Below are 21,243 nucleotides of genomic sequence, written 5' to 3' on the forward strand. Positions count from 1 at the left end.
AAGAATATGCCCTAAAAGCTTTAGATTTGTGACAAGCAATAATGTATTTGTAAAGAAGGAAATACTCTCAAAAGCAGGTTCAAGAAAATGTCAGTTGATAATCTTTTGCTGCCTGCTATAGCAGATGTTTATGTCCTAGAGAAACATTTCTAGTAAATCCATGAGCTTATCCCTGGATTTCCTTTGCACAGACTGCCTGTTTAAAAAACTTGGGGAAAGTCCAGCTAAATAACAGATATTTGTGATTCTGATACATAATGTTGTTAGGTAGTCTAATTCCTTCATTACACGTCAGTCACACTATGCTGGTATTTCCGAAAACATTGAGGAAAAGAGACACTGCAGCACACATAATAACTAATCTCAAAGAGGAAGTTAAAAATCAAATAATATAATCTCCAAAAGATAATGTAATATTTAATTTTATTGTATGTGAGGGGCCTAAGCCTGTGGACCTTACTTAGGCAAAACTGCCAGTGAAGTCAGGTAAGTCATATCTTACCGGTAATTTCTTTACCAGAATAGAAAGTTCTAGTATACAATCGCTATTATTACAAAAGCCCTTTGTTTCCCTCCCCCCAACAGACTGTGTTTGTACAACTTTCCTTGGCCTTCAGAAATGATAGTTACACCTTGGAATCTAGAATTAACCAGGCGGAGAGGGAGAGAAATCTTACTGAGGAGAACACTGAGAAGGAACTGGACAACTTTAAAGCAGCCATTATGGTAAGAAAACAAGGATAAATTCTCTTCTCATTTAAGCAAGTAAAACTCCACTGATGTCAATGCAGATACACCTGCTAATACCAGATGTGAATTTGATTCACAGACTTCATTTTCTATCGCTTTTACTTTACTACTTTCACCATGACAAGGCAACCAGTCAAAGCTTGTAAGTAGGTATTAGAGAAAGATACCTAGGCTTGATAACCTCCGGACTTAGGGCAAGACTGTGGCTTTTATAGACATAATTCCTCCTGGAGCTCCCCAGTCTGCAGAGGAAGTGCAGCTGTTGTGGCACCCTTTAAGCCAGCGGTGTAGAGAGCATTGCACTGTCTCTCCCCACTGCGCACACGCTCTTTGGGGAGTAGAAGACCTGTAATTGTGCTCAGCCCTAGTGTGAGAGAAGGGGGCAGGGCACAATATAAACTGTGACATGGCTGGGAATGCTGCAGGAATGAAGCTTTTCTGGGACTGCAATGGAGCACTTAGCCATGGAGAGCAGAGGTGGGATCTTATTGTCATTCGGTAATAAACCTAAATGGACAGTTTAGGTATGATATTGAAAGGTGTTGAAGGCAGCTCACTCTTCAATATCTTGAAGTTCATGGCTTGACATAAAGCCTTACTGGAGGTGTTAAAAAGAGGCCTGGGAAATGGAATAGTGAGCTTCCACAGGGCCCCGTTCGGGTCGATGAAACCCCCTCGGTAAAAATACATGTTGTTCCTGGACTCTTTTCCACTTCTTACATAGCTTCCAGGGTGGCTGGTTTTTGCTTCTAATAAAAGTTTGTCAGCTATCAGCAGTTACCTTTCTTGTATCCAACTTTCCAGCTCTCCCTGGATTTTGTAACTGAAATGCCAAATAATTTCGAAATGTGTCAATTTACAATACACTGCAAAATTCCTTGTGCAGCAAAAGCAGCAGAGACCTAGGTACCACGGTGATAGCTACAGTATTAGGTAGACAGAATGATGTACTGATCTGGGGTTGATAAATAGTTAAAAAGCATACGGCAAGATTCACCCATTATATTTGGCAAGCAGGGCACACAAAGTTATGAAACTGAAGAAGGATACAATTAAACAAGGATTGTGATGTTTACATTTTTTCATTGGGATTTCAAAACTGTATTTGAGGATTATCTGTACCTAAAAATGTGGGGGTTGTATTGCTGCTTTCTCCCCTGTTCTTGGCTGTTTAGAGAGCTTTAAGTAAGCAGAGATGATCTATTAAATTTCATGTCTTCATTTATAGTAATCCTTTGTGTACATACACATTTTTATAGCTAATGCATAAGGGCGCTTTGAAATGCAGCCTATTAGTCATTTGTAGTAATACAAATATTTCAGTTTAGAATCATTTACTAGAGAGAGAGACAGTAAGGATCATGTTAACAGCACGGGAGAAAAGTAGCTAACTTCCCCTCCTCATTCCAGTTCACATTGAACAATTTGGACTTAAATGGCTACTTTATATAACCTGTGATGATGTGTCTAATTTTTACTAAGCAGAGTCTTATTCCAAATGTTTTGATCCTTGACAAAGGGGCAAATTAGCCCAGGGGAGTTCTTGTATTACACCTGGATCATATTAGGGCCTACGTCTGCAGCTTTGGAACTCAATGGAAGATTGCCTGTTCATTTCTGTAGGAGCAGGCCCATTGAACAGTGTTGCCAACTCCCATGATTCTTTCAGGAGCTTCATGATATTGATGTTTTATTTAAAGCCCCAGCTCTCGGAGACAACTGATAACATGAGAATCTCAGCTTTCGTTTTTTAAAAAGGTTTTAGTCTGCATGGTTGCATAAAAAAGCTTAAAATGTAACCTAAAGTCTCAAAGACCAGATGGCGCATAAAACCCCCACACACATTGGTTTAAAATCATGAGACTTAAAAAATGGATCTCATGATATTTAGGAGTCCATGATTTTTTACTTCATGATTTTTGAATATTTGGGGTCTGTAATAGTGTAAAAGTCATATTCATGATGACAGCTGTAGGTTTTTCTTTCAGGTATAACTACATAAACAAATAAAACTACAAATAAAATCTGAATCACAGATATCCATGTTTATTTCTGTTTCAGGGGTCCCTTTGAAGTTACTGTAGCCCTTTGACATTGAAACATGCTATAGAACATAGAAATTTGGGGGATTTGGGCCATTCTTTTTTAAATAAAGTGACAAAGAACTAAATATTACAGAGAACAGCAGTCACTAATTAGGAAAAGAGTTGTTCACTAAGGTCCTGATTCAGCAAAGCATATGAACACATGCTTAACTTAACTATGTGAGTAATCCCATTGAAATCATGTACTTACATGCTTTCCTGAATTGGGGCCTAAATTACCAAAGTGATTTGAGTTAGTATATACAGATATTTCTGATTCATTTCTCACCTATCCACGGGATTGTTATCTGTTTTTTGCAGGCAATACTAGAGAAAGTCATGCTGTTTGCTATTGCTCTTTTTTCCTTTCTGAGTTCTTGGAAAGTTAAGGGTTGATAGCTTATCAAAATGGGAATGTATATGGAAATTAGAAAAGCTGAAGAGACTTGTTGACATCTACTACACTTGCAAATTCAAGAATTCTTTGGGTTTTGGAAACAGATTTGTAAATGGTCATTACTATAAAGGTTTCATTTCTAAAGTTGTACGTGGCCTTTAGCAATAAGACTTCCATTGACTTCAGTGGGAACAGCACTTCAAATGTGCACCCTCTGAATATTTGCCTCTAAAATTCTTATCCCATGCTTTGATGTTTTGGTGCATTCTTTCACTTCAGTCTTCAGCTGCCTTATGGCATCACTATGAACACAGAGAAACTTGCCAGAAGCTGTTGGAGGATATTGCTGTACTACATCGTTTGGCTGCTAGACTCTCCAGTCGTGCTGAAATGGTTGGAGCTGTTCGCCAGGTAAGACTATTTTAAAAATCTCCAGCGTGTTCCTTGATTTCTCTACTTTAGATCACATTTTAGATCTTAATGAAAAAAGTTAATGTTTCATACGTTGCACATGTATGCACATGTGTAAATATATTATGTCTCTCATCATGCGATGCATTTACACACACCAAATTTTTCTGTAGTTTATATTAATCCTTTGGAGTTTATCTGTCATTGTGACTGGTTTAAAGCAATTAATGTAACATCAGATACCATGCTATTGCCCTCAATATGTCATGTGTAGGTAATAGAATGGACACAGAGGGAAACTACCCTTGATGCCACTCAACATTTGTATGATACATATAATTTTAAATAATAGTTATTTCACATACAAACCAAGTAATTATAGTAACATTTTGTGTATGAGAATTTGTGTATAGATGTATGATCTGATCATCATAAATGTCAATATGGTCAGTATATGTCCATGTATGTGCTGGGATTCAGGTGTGGGAGATAATTCTATTTAGCCTGAGGAGTTCCCAGTCTTGAAAGTCCTTTTTGAACAACTATTCCATACTCAGCTCTGTCAGAACTTGGCAGACATAGAGATGAATGATTTGTTTAAATAGTATAGGAGTTACCCCTGTATTTCTCTCACTTTAGGAGAAACGTATGTCAAAGGCCACAGAAGTAATGATGCAGTATGTGGAGAATTTGAAGAGAACATATGAAAAGGATCATGCTGAGCTAATGGAGTTTAAGAAACTGGCCAATCAGAATTCTAGCAGAAGTTACAGTGCATCTGGTAATAATAGTGTTTAAAGGCTTGCCTTTAATCACATGGGTTTATAGTGCTATTTATCTTGTAAAATCAGGTATTGTGAACCTTCTCAGGTACAGAAGTAGATTTTACAAGGTATCTCCCAACACAGATTTGTGTATAGTGTCTGCAAGAGGTCTCAGGCCTGGTTGGATTACCCTATTTTAAGAGTATCTTTTTGAATTTCCCTTGTATATGACACAAAGCTACTTTATCTAATCCTGCAGTTGTCAGGTGCACACCATCTCCCATGAAAGTCAATGGAAATTTGAGAGACAATGTGGGTGAGGTAATAGCTTTTATTGCACCAACTTCTGTTGGTGAGAGAGACAAGCTTTTGAGCCACACAGAGCTCCTCTTTGGGGCTGGAAAAGGTGCTCCCAGCATCACAGCAAAATGCAAGGTGGAACAGATGGTTTAGCATAAGTATTAGCACATATTGTAAGGGACCATTCAAGGTAGACTGGCCAGTTAACCCCTCTGCAGTCAGGCAAAAGAGGAGGATAGTGGGTTATGGATTGTTGTAATAAGCTATAAATCCAATGTCTCTGTTCAGTCCATGATTTTTAGTATCTAGCAGAGTTATGAATTTAAGCTCCCAGGCTCGTCTTTTGAAAGTGTTGTGCAGGTTTCCTTTGAGGATGAGGACTGATATTTCAAACATACTGATCGCTTTGTGAAGTGTTCTCTCACAGGTGATAAGGTGATTTTGGCTTTTATCATTTTCCTGTGTGAGTTCCTTCGAGAGTGCAAGGATTGTCTTGTTTCACCCACATAGATGTTACTGAGACATTTAGTGTGCTGGAGGGGTACACCACATGTTGTGATAAACATGTGTAGTTGAAAGTTGTCGGGGGTCGGTGGGTGTTGATCATTGTAGCAGTGGAAATATGTCTGCATGTTTTGCATCTGTTGTTCTGGCAGGGTCTGGTGCCACTTCAAGCTGGTGGTCCTGGTCTGTGAAGAGCTTGCTTCTGATGACGAGCTTGGAAATGGGGGCTGTTTGAAGGCCAGAAATGGGGTGGGGGTTCAGGAAAGATTTCTTTCAGGATGGGGTCCCCATCCTGTATGGGTTGTATTTGTTTGATGATGCACAGTTTGGGGTGGAAGGTGACAGCTATGGGTGTGGTTGGAGGAAGTTTTATTTTTCTATTGAAGCAGATTCTCTCACGGTAGCTGGGTGGCTCATTCCACGATGCTATCTACTTCTCTGGTGGAGTGTCATTGTTTGGTGAAGGTGGTTTTAGGTGTGCTAAAGGTGTATATCCCTCCTGGACTTTGTCCTCAGAGTATATTTCATGGCATCTGAGTTATCTGCCTGTGGATTACAGATTTCTTAGTGTTTTGGGGTGGTTACTGGATCTGTGAAGGAAGGTGTGGTGATCTGTGTGTTTCTTGTACATGGTTGTCTGTAGGATTCCATTGTTGAAGCTGATTATAGTGTTCAGGAAATTGATGCTAGTGTGGGAGTGTTCCACACCAGCAACCACCTGTCCATTAAACTGTCTCCAACACTCCAACTTCCTGGACACCACAATCAGCTTCAACAGTGGTGCAATATGTATAGTGTGTGAAACTGAACTAGTTTAAGAAGTAAATAGACACTGACTACATTGAAATAAATTTAAATACTTGAAGAACAACTGATGATGCATGGGAAACTTTTAAAAACATTCTGTTTGGAAACGATTCTTGTTTCTATTGTCTATATTAAACATTTTATCTGAGCATTCTTTACTACTAAGAATATTTGCATGAAAACAGGATCTTTGTTTCTTGAGAGAGCTCATGTAAATGGTTTTCATTATAAAGAGCATGAGAAAAGAAATACAGGAAGTCCATGATAGAAGCAATATTATTTCTAAATGGAACATTTTTCATAGTTTCCAAAAGACATCAGTCACTTTTTAAAAACAAAACACTGGATATTTAACATCTTTATAAAATCTTGTATGTATAGAGTTGTTTTATGGTAGTCTCTAGGATCACAAGTTTGGCTGTTTGTTAAATACTCATTGGACATGCTCTTGCATGTGTTTAGAGTTCTTTTTCAGCAGACATCAGTTCTGCAAAGCTGCTATGTCTCCTTAAAATAGATCATGAAAGCTTTTGTGCAATGCCTATATAATACATTTTATATTTTATCAGCTAAATTTACTAAGTACAGTTATTCTAGATGATTGTTAGTTATCCAAGTACCATAGGCCCAAATTTTTATATTTAATTGCATTACTTGCATGTATGCTTATTTTTGCCTGTTTTCTATAGGACTGTCTCAGAAGTAAGATGTGATGAAAAGGGATTTATTCCAGTAGGCAATATTTTAAAAGAAGACGTTGGTACTTCTTTGCTGTCATTTCTTCGTTGCTTTTGCTTATGTAGCCTACTGGAAGTTTAAGTACGAAAACTTTCTTCTGAAAAATCAGCATATAGGAACAGCCAGTAGGCCAGATTCTGATCTCAGTGGCAACTGAAGTCAGTTGAAATAAGTGGAGTCCTTACAAATTTCCATTGGGGTAACTGAGATCAAATCTAGTTCATATATCAATTTTATTTATAGGGATTTAGCCATATAGTCTAACGCTGTTCTTTATCTACTGTCTTCCATGCAGAAGATGGAGTGCCTCGCTCATCTAGATCCATGTCTCTTACTGTTGGAAAGGTATTCTTACAATATTAACAGAAATTAAACTGTTAAGTAAAGATTTTGCATAACAAAAGTTCAATCACCGTCTAAATATATGGAATTTTATTGCCTACTCCAGTCCTGATAAACCTGCAGTGCAGTTTGTGTGGTGGACAATTCAAATATTTTGGAATTTTGTAAAATTGAGAATAACTGTATACAGTAATAAATAGTAATTCTTGGAATTAATTGAAAATTTATAAAGGGGCCTCATTAATTTGCTTCAGAATAATAGTGTTTTAAAGCACAATCCTGCTTTACAGTCCATGGCCAGATCCTCAGCTGTGACTTTCACAAGTTCAGCATCAGGCCAAGAATGACTATATGAATAGGGGTTGCAGGATCAGTCTCTTAGTCAGGTTCTGAAATTGTTATTCTTAGCAACCACATCATTTCCACAACACCATAGTCATAATCCAGTAGTTTTTAAGGTGTGGCTCACTGATCCAGTCAGCACAGGAAAATCTTTTTTTTATTGTTTTGTTAAAGCATTCATAACAGAGAGATTCTCCATGCTTGATATTGTAGCCTAACTTATTAATAGCTTTAACAAAGCTAGTTTTAAATATGTGCAGAATCCTAGGCTTTGGAGATCCAGCTATAAGGCAGCTCCCTAAATTCACTAATTAATACAGCTGAGAACCTATTCAGCTAATAGGAAATTTGATGTGTATATGTTGTTCAACTTCTGCATGCTTTATTTCATATTTATATTCCATCATTTGTAATAGTTAGGTCCAGATTGTTCCCAGCCCCATGCAGATACTCAGTGGGAAGAGAGAGGGAACAAGAAGCCTCCTTTATTGTCCCTCTCTGTCCAGGTGCCACCCATACTCTCATTCCTTGCACTCTCTGCACACAAGGACCAAGAGACTTGAGTATCTGCAGCAGTGCTAGACTCTCCAGAAATGGTAGGGCTGTCCTTCTTCTCCCCTTCCATACCAGCAAGTAAAGCTCAGCTGGCATTTGGGGAGCATAGTGCACCCTACTTAGATAAAGATTGTCACAGTGTACATTCAGGCATGCACTCACCCAGCACATCTGGGAGGCATATTGCCTGAGTAGGAAGGTTCAAATTCCGTCCCACCCCCATGCTTTTTCTCTTGGGGGGAGAAAAAAAAAAGCAGCAGCAGCCTGGGAAATTCCACACCAAAAATTGTGTTAAAAGAATCTTAAGTTTGCACAGTTAAATACTCAGAAGTCAGGAACTACCAAGCTAAGGTTGCACGTACCATTTTAACTCCTCTTCATCTCTATATGCATGTTGATAGTCTTTCTTGGTTTACATTTTGTTTGTTTGTTTTGTTTATAACCCAAAAAAAGGGGGAGGGGGGACTGAAGAAAAGACAAAAGACCAAACAATGTAAAGGAATGGGAAAAGAGGGAAAGGAGACTGATATCTTGGTTTCCATCCACTATGGATTAATAAAAGGTTTCTAAGAAGGTAGACTAAAACTTTTAAGCTTTGTCTGAAGTCCTCCTTCTCTGAAACATTACCTGCTCTTTAGCTGCCAGGTCAGCCAAGTCGCTGAGCCAAGCTTCTATCCCTGGAGACAGTCTGCCCTTCCATCTCATAAGCAATATGAGTCATTTGCCTACAAGCACTGCTCTAGAGAACTAAGCTTTCCATGAGTTGGAGAGTTTTCAAGATGATGAGCTATATCCCAAAACACAGTTCTGGGAAGTAATTTTTAAGGAGGTATCTATTATCATACTAACCTTGCTACTTACTCTAGCTGAAACAATTGTATCCTGGAACAGTCCCAAAACATGTGAACCAGTGTGGTTCCAGGAGACCCACATCTCCAACAGCAGCCTGCTTTGGCAAGATCAATGAGCTATAATCTATGCAGGGACCAGTGTTTTGCAAGGCATTTCCCCATTGTCTAGGGCTCAAAAATATACAGAAATCTTTGTTTCAGGCCTGTCACAGGCAAACTGAATTAGGAAGGTCTTTTGGGCCAGGAAGTCAGGCTGTAATTGATTGGGTGTACCTACAGATGGAGCTCTCTCCACATCGACTGTAATTCTGGCATCTCTGCTGCTCCGAGTGCATTGGGGCCAAATATGTCCTTCAAGAAATGCTTAAGCTGTGGGTAATACCATGCCACTGGACCAGGCAAATAGTATTGTAGTTGGAATACTTCGAAAAGAAGAAACTTGATCCTCAACTGAGAGACCCAAATTATCCCCTTATCCATCCACTCTCTCCACATTAATAGTTTCTGATTGATTTTCAACAATGGGCTGCCCAAAGTACAGCATCAATGTGTGAGAAGGGATGGAATTTAATATTTTTAGCCAAACTGGCCCATGTTTATTTGGTTGTTAATATTTATGGGGACATTTTATGATTAAAACAGTAATGGGCTGAACCCAGCCTTCCTGCCAGCGGAAGAAGTTGAAGCTGATAGTCTTTAATTACACAATCACATACTGTTTCTCAAATTTATAATATTGTATACATTTTCCTACTACCTTATATATATTGTCTTCTAATTTATACTTAAACTGTTATAATGTTTTTGTGTTAGACTACAACTTTATGCTTTAATACTTTAGACCCCACGTCAGGAAAGCACTTAAGCATGTGCTTAACTTTTTGAAGTTAGCACTTAAGTCCCATTTACTTCACAGTTAAGCAGGTGCTCAAGTGTTTTTCTGAATAGATACATTTCTGAATCAGGACCTTAGTCAGCAGCCATTTATCATACCTTTTCTTTTCAAGCAATAGGAAGTGCCAACTCGCTTAGGGGCATATCAAGGAATGAGGCACTTAACTACTAAATTAATTTATCTGCCAACTTATCTGATTTATATTTACCAGCAAAAAATCACTCTTACTCTGTTACATTTAATCTGTAATATATTGTATATATTGTAATATAGTGTGTAAATTTACTGTGTACTTTTCTTATAAAAGATGGTCATGTCTTTGTCTGGTATATACAGAGTGATACACAGTACTACAGAATACTAGATATGTGTCTAATTTTGTAGAAAAAAGTGTATAATACTATATTGTGTTGTTTAAGAAGCAGTATGTGATCATGCACTTAAAGATTATATCATGATGAATACACCCAAAGGGGGCAGAGTTAAGGTTGCACATGCCACCACTTCCTGACTTTTGCAATATTAACATTTTCTTAATATAGTTTTATGTATGTCTTATCCAAAATAGATAATTGTGTTTGCTGCTGCTAGTTATAGGTTAGAATATTTCTGTTGTATGGATTGTATGAATCTGCTTCTTTACAATACCTACCAACCATAGGGAATTATCCTTCAGTTGAGCTTCTTGTATAGTAAAGTTTGTTGTTTAATGACAGACTATGCCTCGGAGGAGAGTCAGTGTTGCTGTTGTTCCTAAGTTTAACTCATTACACATTCCTGGCCAGTCACCTACTACGTCACCCATACCTTCAATGCCATCCCTGGTAAGTAAAAATAAGTCTATAATTTAAAGAAATTAACATGTTTCTTAAACCAGTGTCATATAGGACCGAGCAAACATTTCTGAAAAATCTGAGCCCATTTGACATTGCAAATTTGAGTGATTCAAACTGAACTCAAGTATATGAGTATAAATTGGGAATATCCATGCTATTCTCTCCTCACCTTTTCTCAGGACAAAAATTTATGAGACCCCAAAGCTTGAGGAAATGCTTCTAAGAAGCTTCACGCCCCCAAGCCTACCTAATTGATTAGGGCTTCATTAGGACACTCAGGGAATTTCCCAGTGCCATGAGTCTGAGTGGAATCTGTGACCCAACCTTTGTGATGGGGATAGGTGGCTATGTAGCCCATGCTGCATAAAGGAAGTACCCCCCTCCGAATCAGTTTCCTTTGTCTGCTTACCTTAGGAACCCAGAGACGCTGTATGTCAGCTGACTGGGGCCCCTAGGCAGCTCAAAGTATAATCAGATTCTACATTATAGTTTGTTTATTCAGTGGTAATGTACTATGCATAAAAAAGTAAAAATTATCTCCACAGTACAACCCAGCGGGGATGATAATTTCAGTCATTTACTGCTCTGTTAGTGTGACAGCTTCTAATCAACTGTCACAAAAGTCTTCATTATGAACCCAAACTGAAAAACTCATACAACAGAAATGTTTAACTCCCACGATAGCCTGGGATAAGTAGCATATTCAGCTCCTGTGTTGCCTTTTTTGTGTACAGTGGCATAATCTGGTACTACATATTGTTTGCACATTAAAGAGGAACCAAATAAAACTTGAGCCTAACAAATCTACCAGGTACTCCTAGCTTCAAAGACAGATTAACAGATCCAAGATGACAGATCTAAAACTTCTAAAGTTGTATGGTCAAGATTCTCTACTGGAAAGCCAAAGTCTCTTTAATGGGGATTATTGCAGACAAGCAGCTGAAGAGCAGCACGTCTGACAGAAATGTCTTCAAAGGGGCAGTATTTTTAGCTTGGTGGGAGTTAAAATGAATTTTATCTTTTAAATTGAATTAAATTTAAAAAACAACATGATTGCATGACTATGTTATATCATTATGTGCCCACAAGAATTGTTTAAAGACATGAATGGAGGTGAAAATTTCATTGTTAAAATTTCTCATTGAAAACCCCAAAGAGGAAGCACAATTTACAGAAAAGGAAGAGACTAGAAAATAATCAACACTCTACACAGTAGTCAGTGCACAACAAAAGGAAGAGACCAAACGACACATACATAAAGGAAGCAAGGTAGAAAGAGAGGCACAAAAGTGGCAAAAACAGCTACTCATAATCTTTAACGTCCATTGTTTACAGAAGTAGCTTGAGAGCTCAATTTTCAGGAGATTTTGTGTGATGTATTTGGGCAGAAAAAATTCAGATAAGAAACCCATTAACTTTATTATCATACTGAAGTTGCATTAGAAATCAATTCATGAAACTTAACATTGCATGGAATCTAACATTTTACTTATCATGTTTTCAATTCACAGTCTGAATCACCCAATGGAAGAAGTAGTCTGACATCTACTCCTGCCCTACCAGCCCTTCTAGAGAAGTGAGTGTTCTTAGGTTGTTTTTCATATTAGATTTATTAGACAATGAATGTATTTGATATAAAAATGCAACAATTTCTGCAAGGGAACTAAAATGATAGGATTATGGTCCTTGATGTCAATAAAGCTATACTGATATACACCAGCTGAGGATCTGACCCTATTATTCTACTACTGAGTGATCATGTTTTGCATTTCCTGTTTCATGTATGAAGTTGTAACTTAATGAAGTAATGTAACTTTCTTAGAAAATCAGCAATTCCATTTCTACAAAACTAGACTCGGATCCTGCAATCTAATCTACACAGGTAGTCATCTGTTTGGTTAGCCCAGGCCCCACTAGAAACACTTACTTTTAAAAATTAAATTTCCCTTGGAAAATAAAAGTACAATAAAAATGTTTCATGAAACTCTACAAAGCTTCAGAAACCCATCATTTTTACAAAAGTTCTAGAGGTTTCACAAAACTCAAAATTCCACCAGCTTTTTATCATCCCTACAGTGCATGAACTGTACTCAATAGTATATAATGGTTCTGTGCTCTGAGATTTGAGAGGTCGTGATTTATTTAGTGCCACATTTAACAAAAATTGCTGCTTAATTTAGTTGACCGTCATTATGATGCTATGCAAATCTTTCAATGGTTTGGATTTAAATTTAGACATGTTTTTAGATTTCAGGTCTTTATTGCACCCATATAGTATATGTTTCATGCCGCTTTTAAGCAAGATGAAAGCAGAAATGGGTACATCCAGAAAAATTTCAACACACAACAGAACAGCTCCATAACATGCTTTCCAAAGCTTTTGTCTGCTATATTGTCTCGGAAACTATCTCTCTGGACCTTTTTCATCATATCACAGTGCTGATGTATCTATCAGCCTTAAAAACTCTTTCTTTCTTTCTTCCCTGTCTCTGTTCTTTTCCCCCACTGTGTTCCTCATTTTTCTTTTTTTCAGCCTTAGATCTGAGTTCAAGCTGCTGGTTCTAAGTGTAGTCTGTAAAGCTGTGTGCACCTTGTACAGCCCCACAAAGGTCCAGCAAACTAGCCCATAGAGAGAGCTCTGTTTCTTTAATTCTTCAGTTGGTGAAATAACAATCCTTCTTTTCTTTAAACATTCCTCATTTTTGCTTGTCTGGGAACATATTTTGTTCAGACTGCAGACTGTCTGCCCACAGTGTTGTTTATCAACTTATTCTGCTTCTTAATTTTCTTACATTTTACACTTTAGTGTACTCTAATACAGTGAAACCCCGCTATAACATGATGATTGGGGTCCAAAAAATTGGATCGCGATAAATGCCGGGTCGCAGTATAGCGAGGTTTACCATTTCAAGCTGGTCACTTTCAAGCTGGTCAATTTCTCTTGGGCAGAAAACGACTTTCATTTGCAAACTGCCCATAACAGTAATGGAAAGAGTGCAGCTCCAGCCGCGGGGGCTCTCAGCCATGCAGCGGGAGAGGGAACCACTCGGGGAGAGCAGGGGAGATGTGCAAGGGGCAGAGGAAGAGCGAGGAGCACCTGGGGAGGAGAACGGCTCTTCTCACCAAAAGAAGAAGTGGGGGTAAGGGGGGAAAGAGGCAGTGGGGAAGGCACATTCCATTTTTTGTTGTTTTTTTTTCCTTCGGCGGCGCTCCAACCTCTTTTTTTTTCTTTGTTCTTTTTTCCTTTTTTGTGCTTCTGCAGCGCTCCAGCCGCTTTTTTTTTGCTTGGGGCGGCCGGAGCCACCTTATGATCGCCTTATATCCAAATTTGCATTATTGCGGGGCGCATTATGGCGGGGTTTCCCTGTACCAGTTTCCCCTCTTCCTGCTCCCTTCTTTTGAACCATTAATGCAGAATTAAAGGGTCTCTGTCCAACGCTTGCATCTAACAGTCCTTTCCCAGTATTCCCCTTGTTATGTTATATAATCTTGAACATCTGCATTGATGATGGTACAATGACCTCTGTTGACATGTGCTTTGTCATCTGGCCACACCAGCAGAAAGGCAGGAGGTAATGGATGTGGTTTAATTAGGCCACAGATTTATTCACTTAAAATATCTGGGAGTAGCCAGCAATAAATTGTACAGTGCAGATCATCATTTCCACATAATCCCCAGCTGGGTCCCAGCCATCCTGCTGCTGGGGCTGTGCTGCCCTTCTTCGCCATCATTGAGGGGGGCTGTAAAAGGAAAGAGGGTTAGTGCTCTGCTGTACCAGACATAGGAGCCCCCAATCCCCGCTTCTTCGGCTCCCTCAAGGGATGTTTTCCTTCAAAGCCCCTTTGAATCCATTTGATCTGATAATCATATCCCTTCTGTACGGAGTACCTACACTGGACATCTGCCACAATGAGCTTGGCTGCCTCTGTCCCATCCCCCGCAAGTTTCCAAGATAGTTACTGATTCCTTCCTTAATAGCAGACAAAAATGTCTCTAGTTGCATTGGTGTACCCCATCCTCCCTAAATAACTTGGGTGCCCAGTAAGATATGTCCAGATGAAGAATTACCAAAGCCCTTTCATTACCTATGAATTTAGCCACTTCCCTATTCACGTATCCCCCAGTCATATCAATCCATGGAGGCTTCACAGCTTCTGGCCACACTCTGCACTGTAATATGTCAGACCAAATAATTGTCATTCCAGGGCAAAAATCCTGGATCTGCCCCAAATCCCTCTTAGCTCTGATCATCAATTCAGCTCCCCTACACCTTCCCAAATCATTTTCACCAAGGTGAACAATAACCGCATCCAGTGCCTGCTCCTGGGTTTCAAAGAGTATACATGGGGCATTACAATGAGCAAGCCTCTCCTTCCGTGCCAGCTCTGAATTGCCTCACTACCAAGACCCAGCTGTTCCCTCCAGGCAATCTGGAAGGCCACCTAAGCACCCAGTATACAATGCTGTGCTCTCAGATCCAACACCATGGCTCCCTGGGCCTGTTTGCATGATTCTGAAATTGGAAGCACAGGAGATTTAGCTTTGATTCTCTACCTGGGGTCTCCCCTACATCCTGTATGCATTTGAATGCCATCACCCAATTGCCTGCATCACTGTGGCCCCTCACCCAAGTTGGGCCGAAGCTTTCGTAGCCCCGATTTGGAATGAGCGGGAATTAAATTCATCCACTGGTAGCTCCAACTTTGTAGGCCTGTTTCTGAAAATTGCAACAAATGTATATGTTATGAGGATTCTTCCATCTCTGTTCTTCCATCCCCAACCAGTCTCATTGCTATATAAGTCCTTAATGCCCTCACTGGGTAAATCCTGGCCTCACCATTGTGGACTAACCTTGTCCCCACCCCACTCCATCTGTTTTCAAGATCCTCTGGGTCAAGATGACTGACCACTCTTTCCATTGTAAATCTCACCGTCATCACTCCAAAGCCCTTCCTGGTGTATCCCTCACTCACATAGGCATTGGTTCGCTGACTCTGAAAGCTCCAGAAAACACTGCCTGGACTGCAGTTTTGAACAAGGCCACCTCCTGTCCACTTCTGCGTTTTTGGTGAAGAGCTTGCATCAAAACCCTAAGTGTGTGAACAGTGATGGGACAATGGGGATCCTTGCTAGGGCCTCTGTCCCAAAACCTACTAAAAACCTCCAGACTCAGAATCTGCTACAAGGAGCTGGGTAACCTCTCATTTGACTGACAAATGTAAGGCCCAATAGGTGACTAGAAATGGCAGATGATGCCAGCCCACAGAGGGCCAGTGACCCTGTGTACTGAAGTATCTGGTCTTCTGGAATAGGTCAGGTCATCCACAGGCCCCCATCTCTGAAAATGCACAAAATCATTGAACCTCCTGTCATAGACCTAAATGTTCATGCTGTTCCTGATCTCTTTAATACCCTGAGAGCCTACATGTGCCCTAGTCCCAGAGCGTTATGGGTATCCATTCTGGTTCCTCGTTGGTTCCTGGTGCCAGGTCCCAAAATTTGTCCACTTGAAACTGAGAGAATGCATCAGCTACACTATTATCAATCCCAGGTACATATCTGGCAGAGAAACATTTTAAGAGTTAAACACGGTAGTACACGGTAGTATAAATTCACTTACCAACTTTATAACCCTGGCAATCTGGAGGACTGGCAATTGATAAAATGTGCTACGGCTATGTTGTCAGTCCAAAAACCCTTGCTTTTGTTTGCAAAATCCATTCCCCAAATAGTCTCTGCTATCAAAATTGGAAAGAATTCCAGAAATGTTATATCCTTTATTATACCTTTTAGTATCCAATCTAAGGGCCATTTCTCGGCACAGCACCTGCCTTGGTAAAATACCCAAAACCTATTCCTCCCAATGCATTGTAATGAATCTTTAACTCTGCTTCTATCATCCATTCATCCCTCCAAAAAGACACTCCATTAAAAGGATTCAGAAACTGTTCCATGATTCCTAAAACCTCCTCCATCTCTTTATTAACAATTTGAAAATGGATGGGCTCGATATTCCCAAGATGGCAGCTGACACTCTGGTGCAAAATGTCTACCCTGGTGCCACCAATTGACATGCAACATTTCAAAGTCCGATAATAGATTGCAGCTCCCGCAGTATAAACTTCCTGGCTGCTCTAGCCTTGATGATCAATTCCAGAAGTTCCCCCAGTTTATCCTCGAGGAGTCTAGATAAACCAGCCCGCATATCTAACTCAATCCCCAGATGGGTCAGTTAAGTAGAGGAGTCCCTCTGTTTTTTTTCCATCAGCCAGAGGTACCCCAAACCTACCAGTCAAAGCCTGGAATGTGGCCCTGGGCTGCTTGTCCTCAGAATCTGCCCTTCCTGCACACAAAAAGTCATCCAATAAGTGTACCTCCTACTATAAATAAGACTCCTATGCCACTTCTCAGTCCAGCAGAGTGCTGAATTTTTCAAACTCTGAGTATGAGATCGGTAATCCCATCAGGAGGGACTTATCAAAATAAAACTGACCTTCAAAAAAGAAACCCAGAAGATTAAAATCAGAAGGATGCACTGGCAGCAATTGACGAGCCATCTTGAGGTCACATTTTGAAAACAGTGCCCCCACAAACAAGTCCTAACCATGCACACAGGAGGAGTAGAATACTGAACATAATTGTGAGTCATTAACTGAATTGCCCTGTGGAGATGACAAATGGTGAATCAAGCAATATTTGCCAGCTGCCTTCTTAGGAATCAAGCCCTGGGGAGAAAACCCATAGGTTCCTCATAGGTAAGTGATTGAATGGCCCTGCCTCAAATAAGCCTTCCTCCTTCATGTTATGTCCTCTCAGTTACTTGTATAGCTCTATCATACCTTCATGTCTTTCAGTTATATGCACTAAGTTGCGTTCCTTTAGCCTTTCTTCATGCCATGTCTTCCTTCCATTACTGCTCTATATTTTCCTTTATTGCTATGCAAGCATGCAGCCTACAACTGCCTATATTCACTTTTCCTTCTGTTTTTAATACTGGTGAGTTTTGTGGGTTGGTTTGTTTTAGTTTTTTATGGTTTTGTGGGGAGGGGTGAGTGTCATTTTGGCTTTGGTTGGTTTGTTTGTTTTGGGGGTTTGTTTGTTTGTATTTTTTGTTTTGTTTTTGTTTGGAATCTGGTTGTTTCTTTTAAGCTTCCCAAGCAGGGCCGGCTCCAGCCACCAGCTCAGCAAGCAGGTGCTTGGGGCGGCCAACGGAGAGGGGTGGCACGTCCGGCTCTTCGGCAGCAATTCAGTGGCGGGTCCCTCACTCCCTTTCGGAGCGAAGGACCAGCTGCCGAATCGCCGAAGACTGAAGTGGCGGCGGTAGAGCTGATTGTGATCACTGCTTTTTTTTTTTTTTTTTTTTTTTTCTGCTTGGGGCGGCAAAACCCCTGTAGCCGGCCCTGTTCCCAAGCTAGCCTAACTTCTCCTCTCTGTCTAGTCTCCCAAATGGTACCTCCAAGAGTATTATAAGCAACTAACAAAATAAGGATGCAAGCAGACGTCATGATAAATGACCAATTGCAAGGCAGTAAATGATTTTAGCTATCTGAGATCATATATACCTAACCAAGAAGATGTTTCCAAAGAATTCAGAAGAAGACTAGGGATGGCTCACTCGGCTATGCCCTCCCTTAAGAAAGTGTGGAAAAACCATGGCATCTCGAAATGTACAAAGGTGTGAAAAGCCTAACTTTTTCTATAGTGATTTTGGATGTGAATTGTGGGAAGTTAATGCTGGTGACAAAAAGAAAATTGAAGCTTTTGAAATGTGGTGATGGCAAAGTATCCTGTGTATCTCCTCAATTGGGGGGAAAAAAGACTAATGGCTATTTTAGAAATATTACTGTAGAGAGACAGACTCTGACAGCAGAAATCAACAGACACAAACTCTTATGTACTTTGGTCATAAATGACATAGAGATGGAAATAGCCTTGAGAAAGTTAGTAGGGAAGGAATGGTGCAGGATCATCATAACAGGGGATGTCCAGCAAGGAGATGGATGGATGATGTGCAGCAGATCACTGGAAGATCACCTACTGAGTGCTTGAAGTTAGTAATGGATTGTTTAAGGCTTCTGAAAGTTCTGTTATTATGTCACCAATATTGAGACATGAGTAAATGGATTTATGTGTGGATTTAAGGTACTGCTTAACATGAGCAAGACTGGAAGTCTTGGGCCCCTAGAGAACTGCTCTGTTGAAAAACATATACGCATCTATAGAAATTTCTGAAGACAGTATAAAAATATTTGGGTAGAGCATGCCCAAATAAATTTGTTAATCTCTAAGGTGCCACAAGTACTACTCATTCTTTTTGCTGATACAGACTAACACGGCTACCACTCTGAAACCTGATACCTAGTTGAGTTTTATCGCAACTAATTTCTTGAACTTATGAATGCAAATTATGTTGTACACCACACTTTTTAAGATTTTGTATATTTGTGGCTTGCATTGGATCACTTCTCTGTTCAAATAGTGACAAATGTAAAGCTTCTGTAATAATTTGATGGTAAAGGTGACTATGATATGGAAACAGACTGAAAAATAAACACATGTTATTTTGAGATGGGAACAGAAGACACACCCAAGCTGTTTGTGCAGATTTTGACAAAGGATTTCCATTGTGGACACAGGATGTGCTGCACTTAAAAACTGTGTGCGCGCAAATGTATGAAAGCATACAGCATATTGACAGGCTCTTGTCCGTGGCAAAACACTTCTCTTGCAGGAAACATTGCACATTCTAAGGAAGTTGCTTGCTGACATTTCAGAATTAAAAGATAAGTAACTTGTTGAAGGACAAGATAATGCTAAAAACCTTCTTGGTATATTGTGTATTTTTAACAATCTTAGCTTGGACTGTGTTAAATATCATTTGAAATTATTTGCATTATATTGTGTTAATCTGAGACAAAATTTGTTAAGATGCTTTAGGCATTATGCAGAATTGAAAATGTCAAAATATGCAGTTCCCATTCAGGTAAAGTATGTTAATTTTCGTCTTTTTAGTTTGCTTTAAATCTCAAGATATGTTTTGTTTTATCCCCATTATGCTTTACTGAAAGCTCTAATATTCTAAAGCTGGGGAAACAGTAGATATAAATGACACAAAGGGATGGGTATTCAGCAATACAGCTGTTAATTTTTGGTCCAATCATGCTGTCCTTACTTGAGGAAAATTCCCACTAGAGCAAAATTCTTATCAAATAGAGTTTTCCCTAAATTTGGCCTATCTCTTGAAACAATAAAGAGATTCCAAAATGATCAGAAATCTAATCTACCTTTTCTCATCAATAAATTATTATTTTTTTAAAGTCCCTATTATTCAGTAACAGACGCATGTCTGGAAGATTCCAGGTTAATGGCTTGTAAGTATGTAGAAGATGTGGGGCCAACTGGCTCCCTGGTGTAAGCTTGTGCAGCTCTATTGACTTCAGTAGAGTTATGCATATTTGCCCTGTGCCAAATTTGGCCCATGAAGTGCTAGATTTCCAGAAGTAAATAAGGAAACCTCGCCTCGTGATAGTTCAAGGGATATTGGCCAGTTTGTCTTCCTCCCAGTGGGTGGCCAATTGCTATAAATATTCTCTTAAAAGAATCAATTGACCACAGATAATCTCTCCTCCTCTAATGGGACCTGATCCCACACCGTTGAAGTCAATGAGAGTTTTGCCGCTCACTTCAATGGCAATAAGATCAGGCCTATTTAAAGAGTTCTAGTTGCTTGAAGTTTGGATGAGACATACATCTGAGATTATTCCCTGATTTTTCTAGATTCCAACACTCTTCAAGTGAGTTAAGATTTATGATCCAGAGACAAATAATTTTTTTCATTGTGTGGCTAAATATAGATTTGGCCCTTAATCTTTCAAGTAAAAAAACACTTTCTTCACACAACATAAATTATCATCTTCCTTTCTATCATTGACAGATATATATACAATTAAGCAATATGCAGTGGCTTATATTAAAGCTAAACATTCAAAGATCTTAAAGTCAAAATGAAAGTACACGTGTCTATATGTATGCATACAGCATATGCAACCCATGAGAAGATAGATTAATATGCAGAAGAAAAATAAGAGGAGAAATATTAAGTGAATAGCCAGTATTTATCTGTATTATCTTTCTTTGTCATAACAGGCTTCGATTTCTAGGAAGTCTTTTAGAAAGTCCAGGGGAGAAATGGGTTAAATGGAGAACAAACTAATGCTGAATATGAGCAAGGAAAAAAAACTCTCTTAAAAAAAAATCCAACATTTAATGTCTTAGAGACCTGTCAGTTACTGCTCTTTAGATAGTGATCTTTTAAATTAAAAGCTTGCTTAGAACCATTGGTTTTCTCTTTTACAAAGCTTTTCCGCAAGGTAGTTGAAAAAAGGGAATTCAGACCACCCCCCAAAGATACATTTGAGTTTATTGTAACAGGATCAGAATTAATATGAAAGGAATTGCATCGTTCTCCAATTGCGTATTCCAACCACACTTTCCAATGCTATTTTTCCTTTCTCTTTTTCTTTAATCTTGTCAGTGGAAAGTCCAATGGAGAGCATGACCGTGAATCGCCTGCTTCTCTGCTGACACAGAGCTGTTCAGAGGAGATCAACCCTGAGACAAAAGCCAAGATAGAGGAGGAAGCTTATAACAAAGGGTGAGAGTGTTT

General features: G+C 39.4%; 1 protein-coding gene and 1 long non-coding RNA gene across 9 annotated transcripts in view; one reads left to right on the plus strand and one right to left on the minus strand.

Moving 5' to 3' along the window:
- The window catches only part of IRAG1 (inositol 1,4,5-triphosphate receptor associated 1), a 196,312-nt gene that overhangs the window by 166,491 nt on the left and 8,578 nt on the right, over positions 1–21,243 (plus strand). For all 8 annotated transcript variants that reach the window (XM_039538989.1, XM_039538988.1, XM_039538994.1 and 5 more), the window contains 7 exons: positions 586–726; positions 3,511–3,642; positions 4,282–4,423; positions 7,051–7,100; positions 10,457–10,564; positions 12,088–12,152; positions 21,112–21,231. In XM_039538989.1, coding sequence (XP_039394923.1) covers positions 586–726; positions 3,511–3,642; positions 4,282–4,423; positions 7,051–7,100; positions 10,457–10,564; positions 12,088–12,152; positions 21,112–21,231 — 758 coding nt within the window. The remainder of the gene's footprint in view (positions 1–585; positions 727–3,510; positions 3,643–4,281; positions 4,424–7,050; positions 7,101–10,456; positions 10,565–12,087; positions 12,153–21,111; positions 21,232–21,243) is intronic.
- The window catches only part of LOC120405400, a 42,923-nt gene continuing 35,577 nt past the window's right edge, over positions 13,898–21,243 (minus strand). The window contains exons 4-5 of the long non-coding RNA XR_005598543.1: positions 15,132–15,294; positions 13,898–14,317 (exon numbers count right to left, since the gene is read on the minus strand). This is a non-coding gene — a long non-coding RNA (uncharacterized LOC120405400). The remainder of the gene's footprint in view (positions 14,318–15,131; positions 15,295–21,243) is intronic.

This window comes from Mauremys reevesii, linkage group 4 (assembly GCF_016161935.1).
Source record: "Mauremys reevesii isolate NIE-2019 linkage group 4, ASM1616193v1, whole genome shotgun sequence".
Classification (NCBI taxonomy): Eukaryota; Metazoa; Chordata; order Testudines; family Geoemydidae; genus Mauremys; species Mauremys reevesii.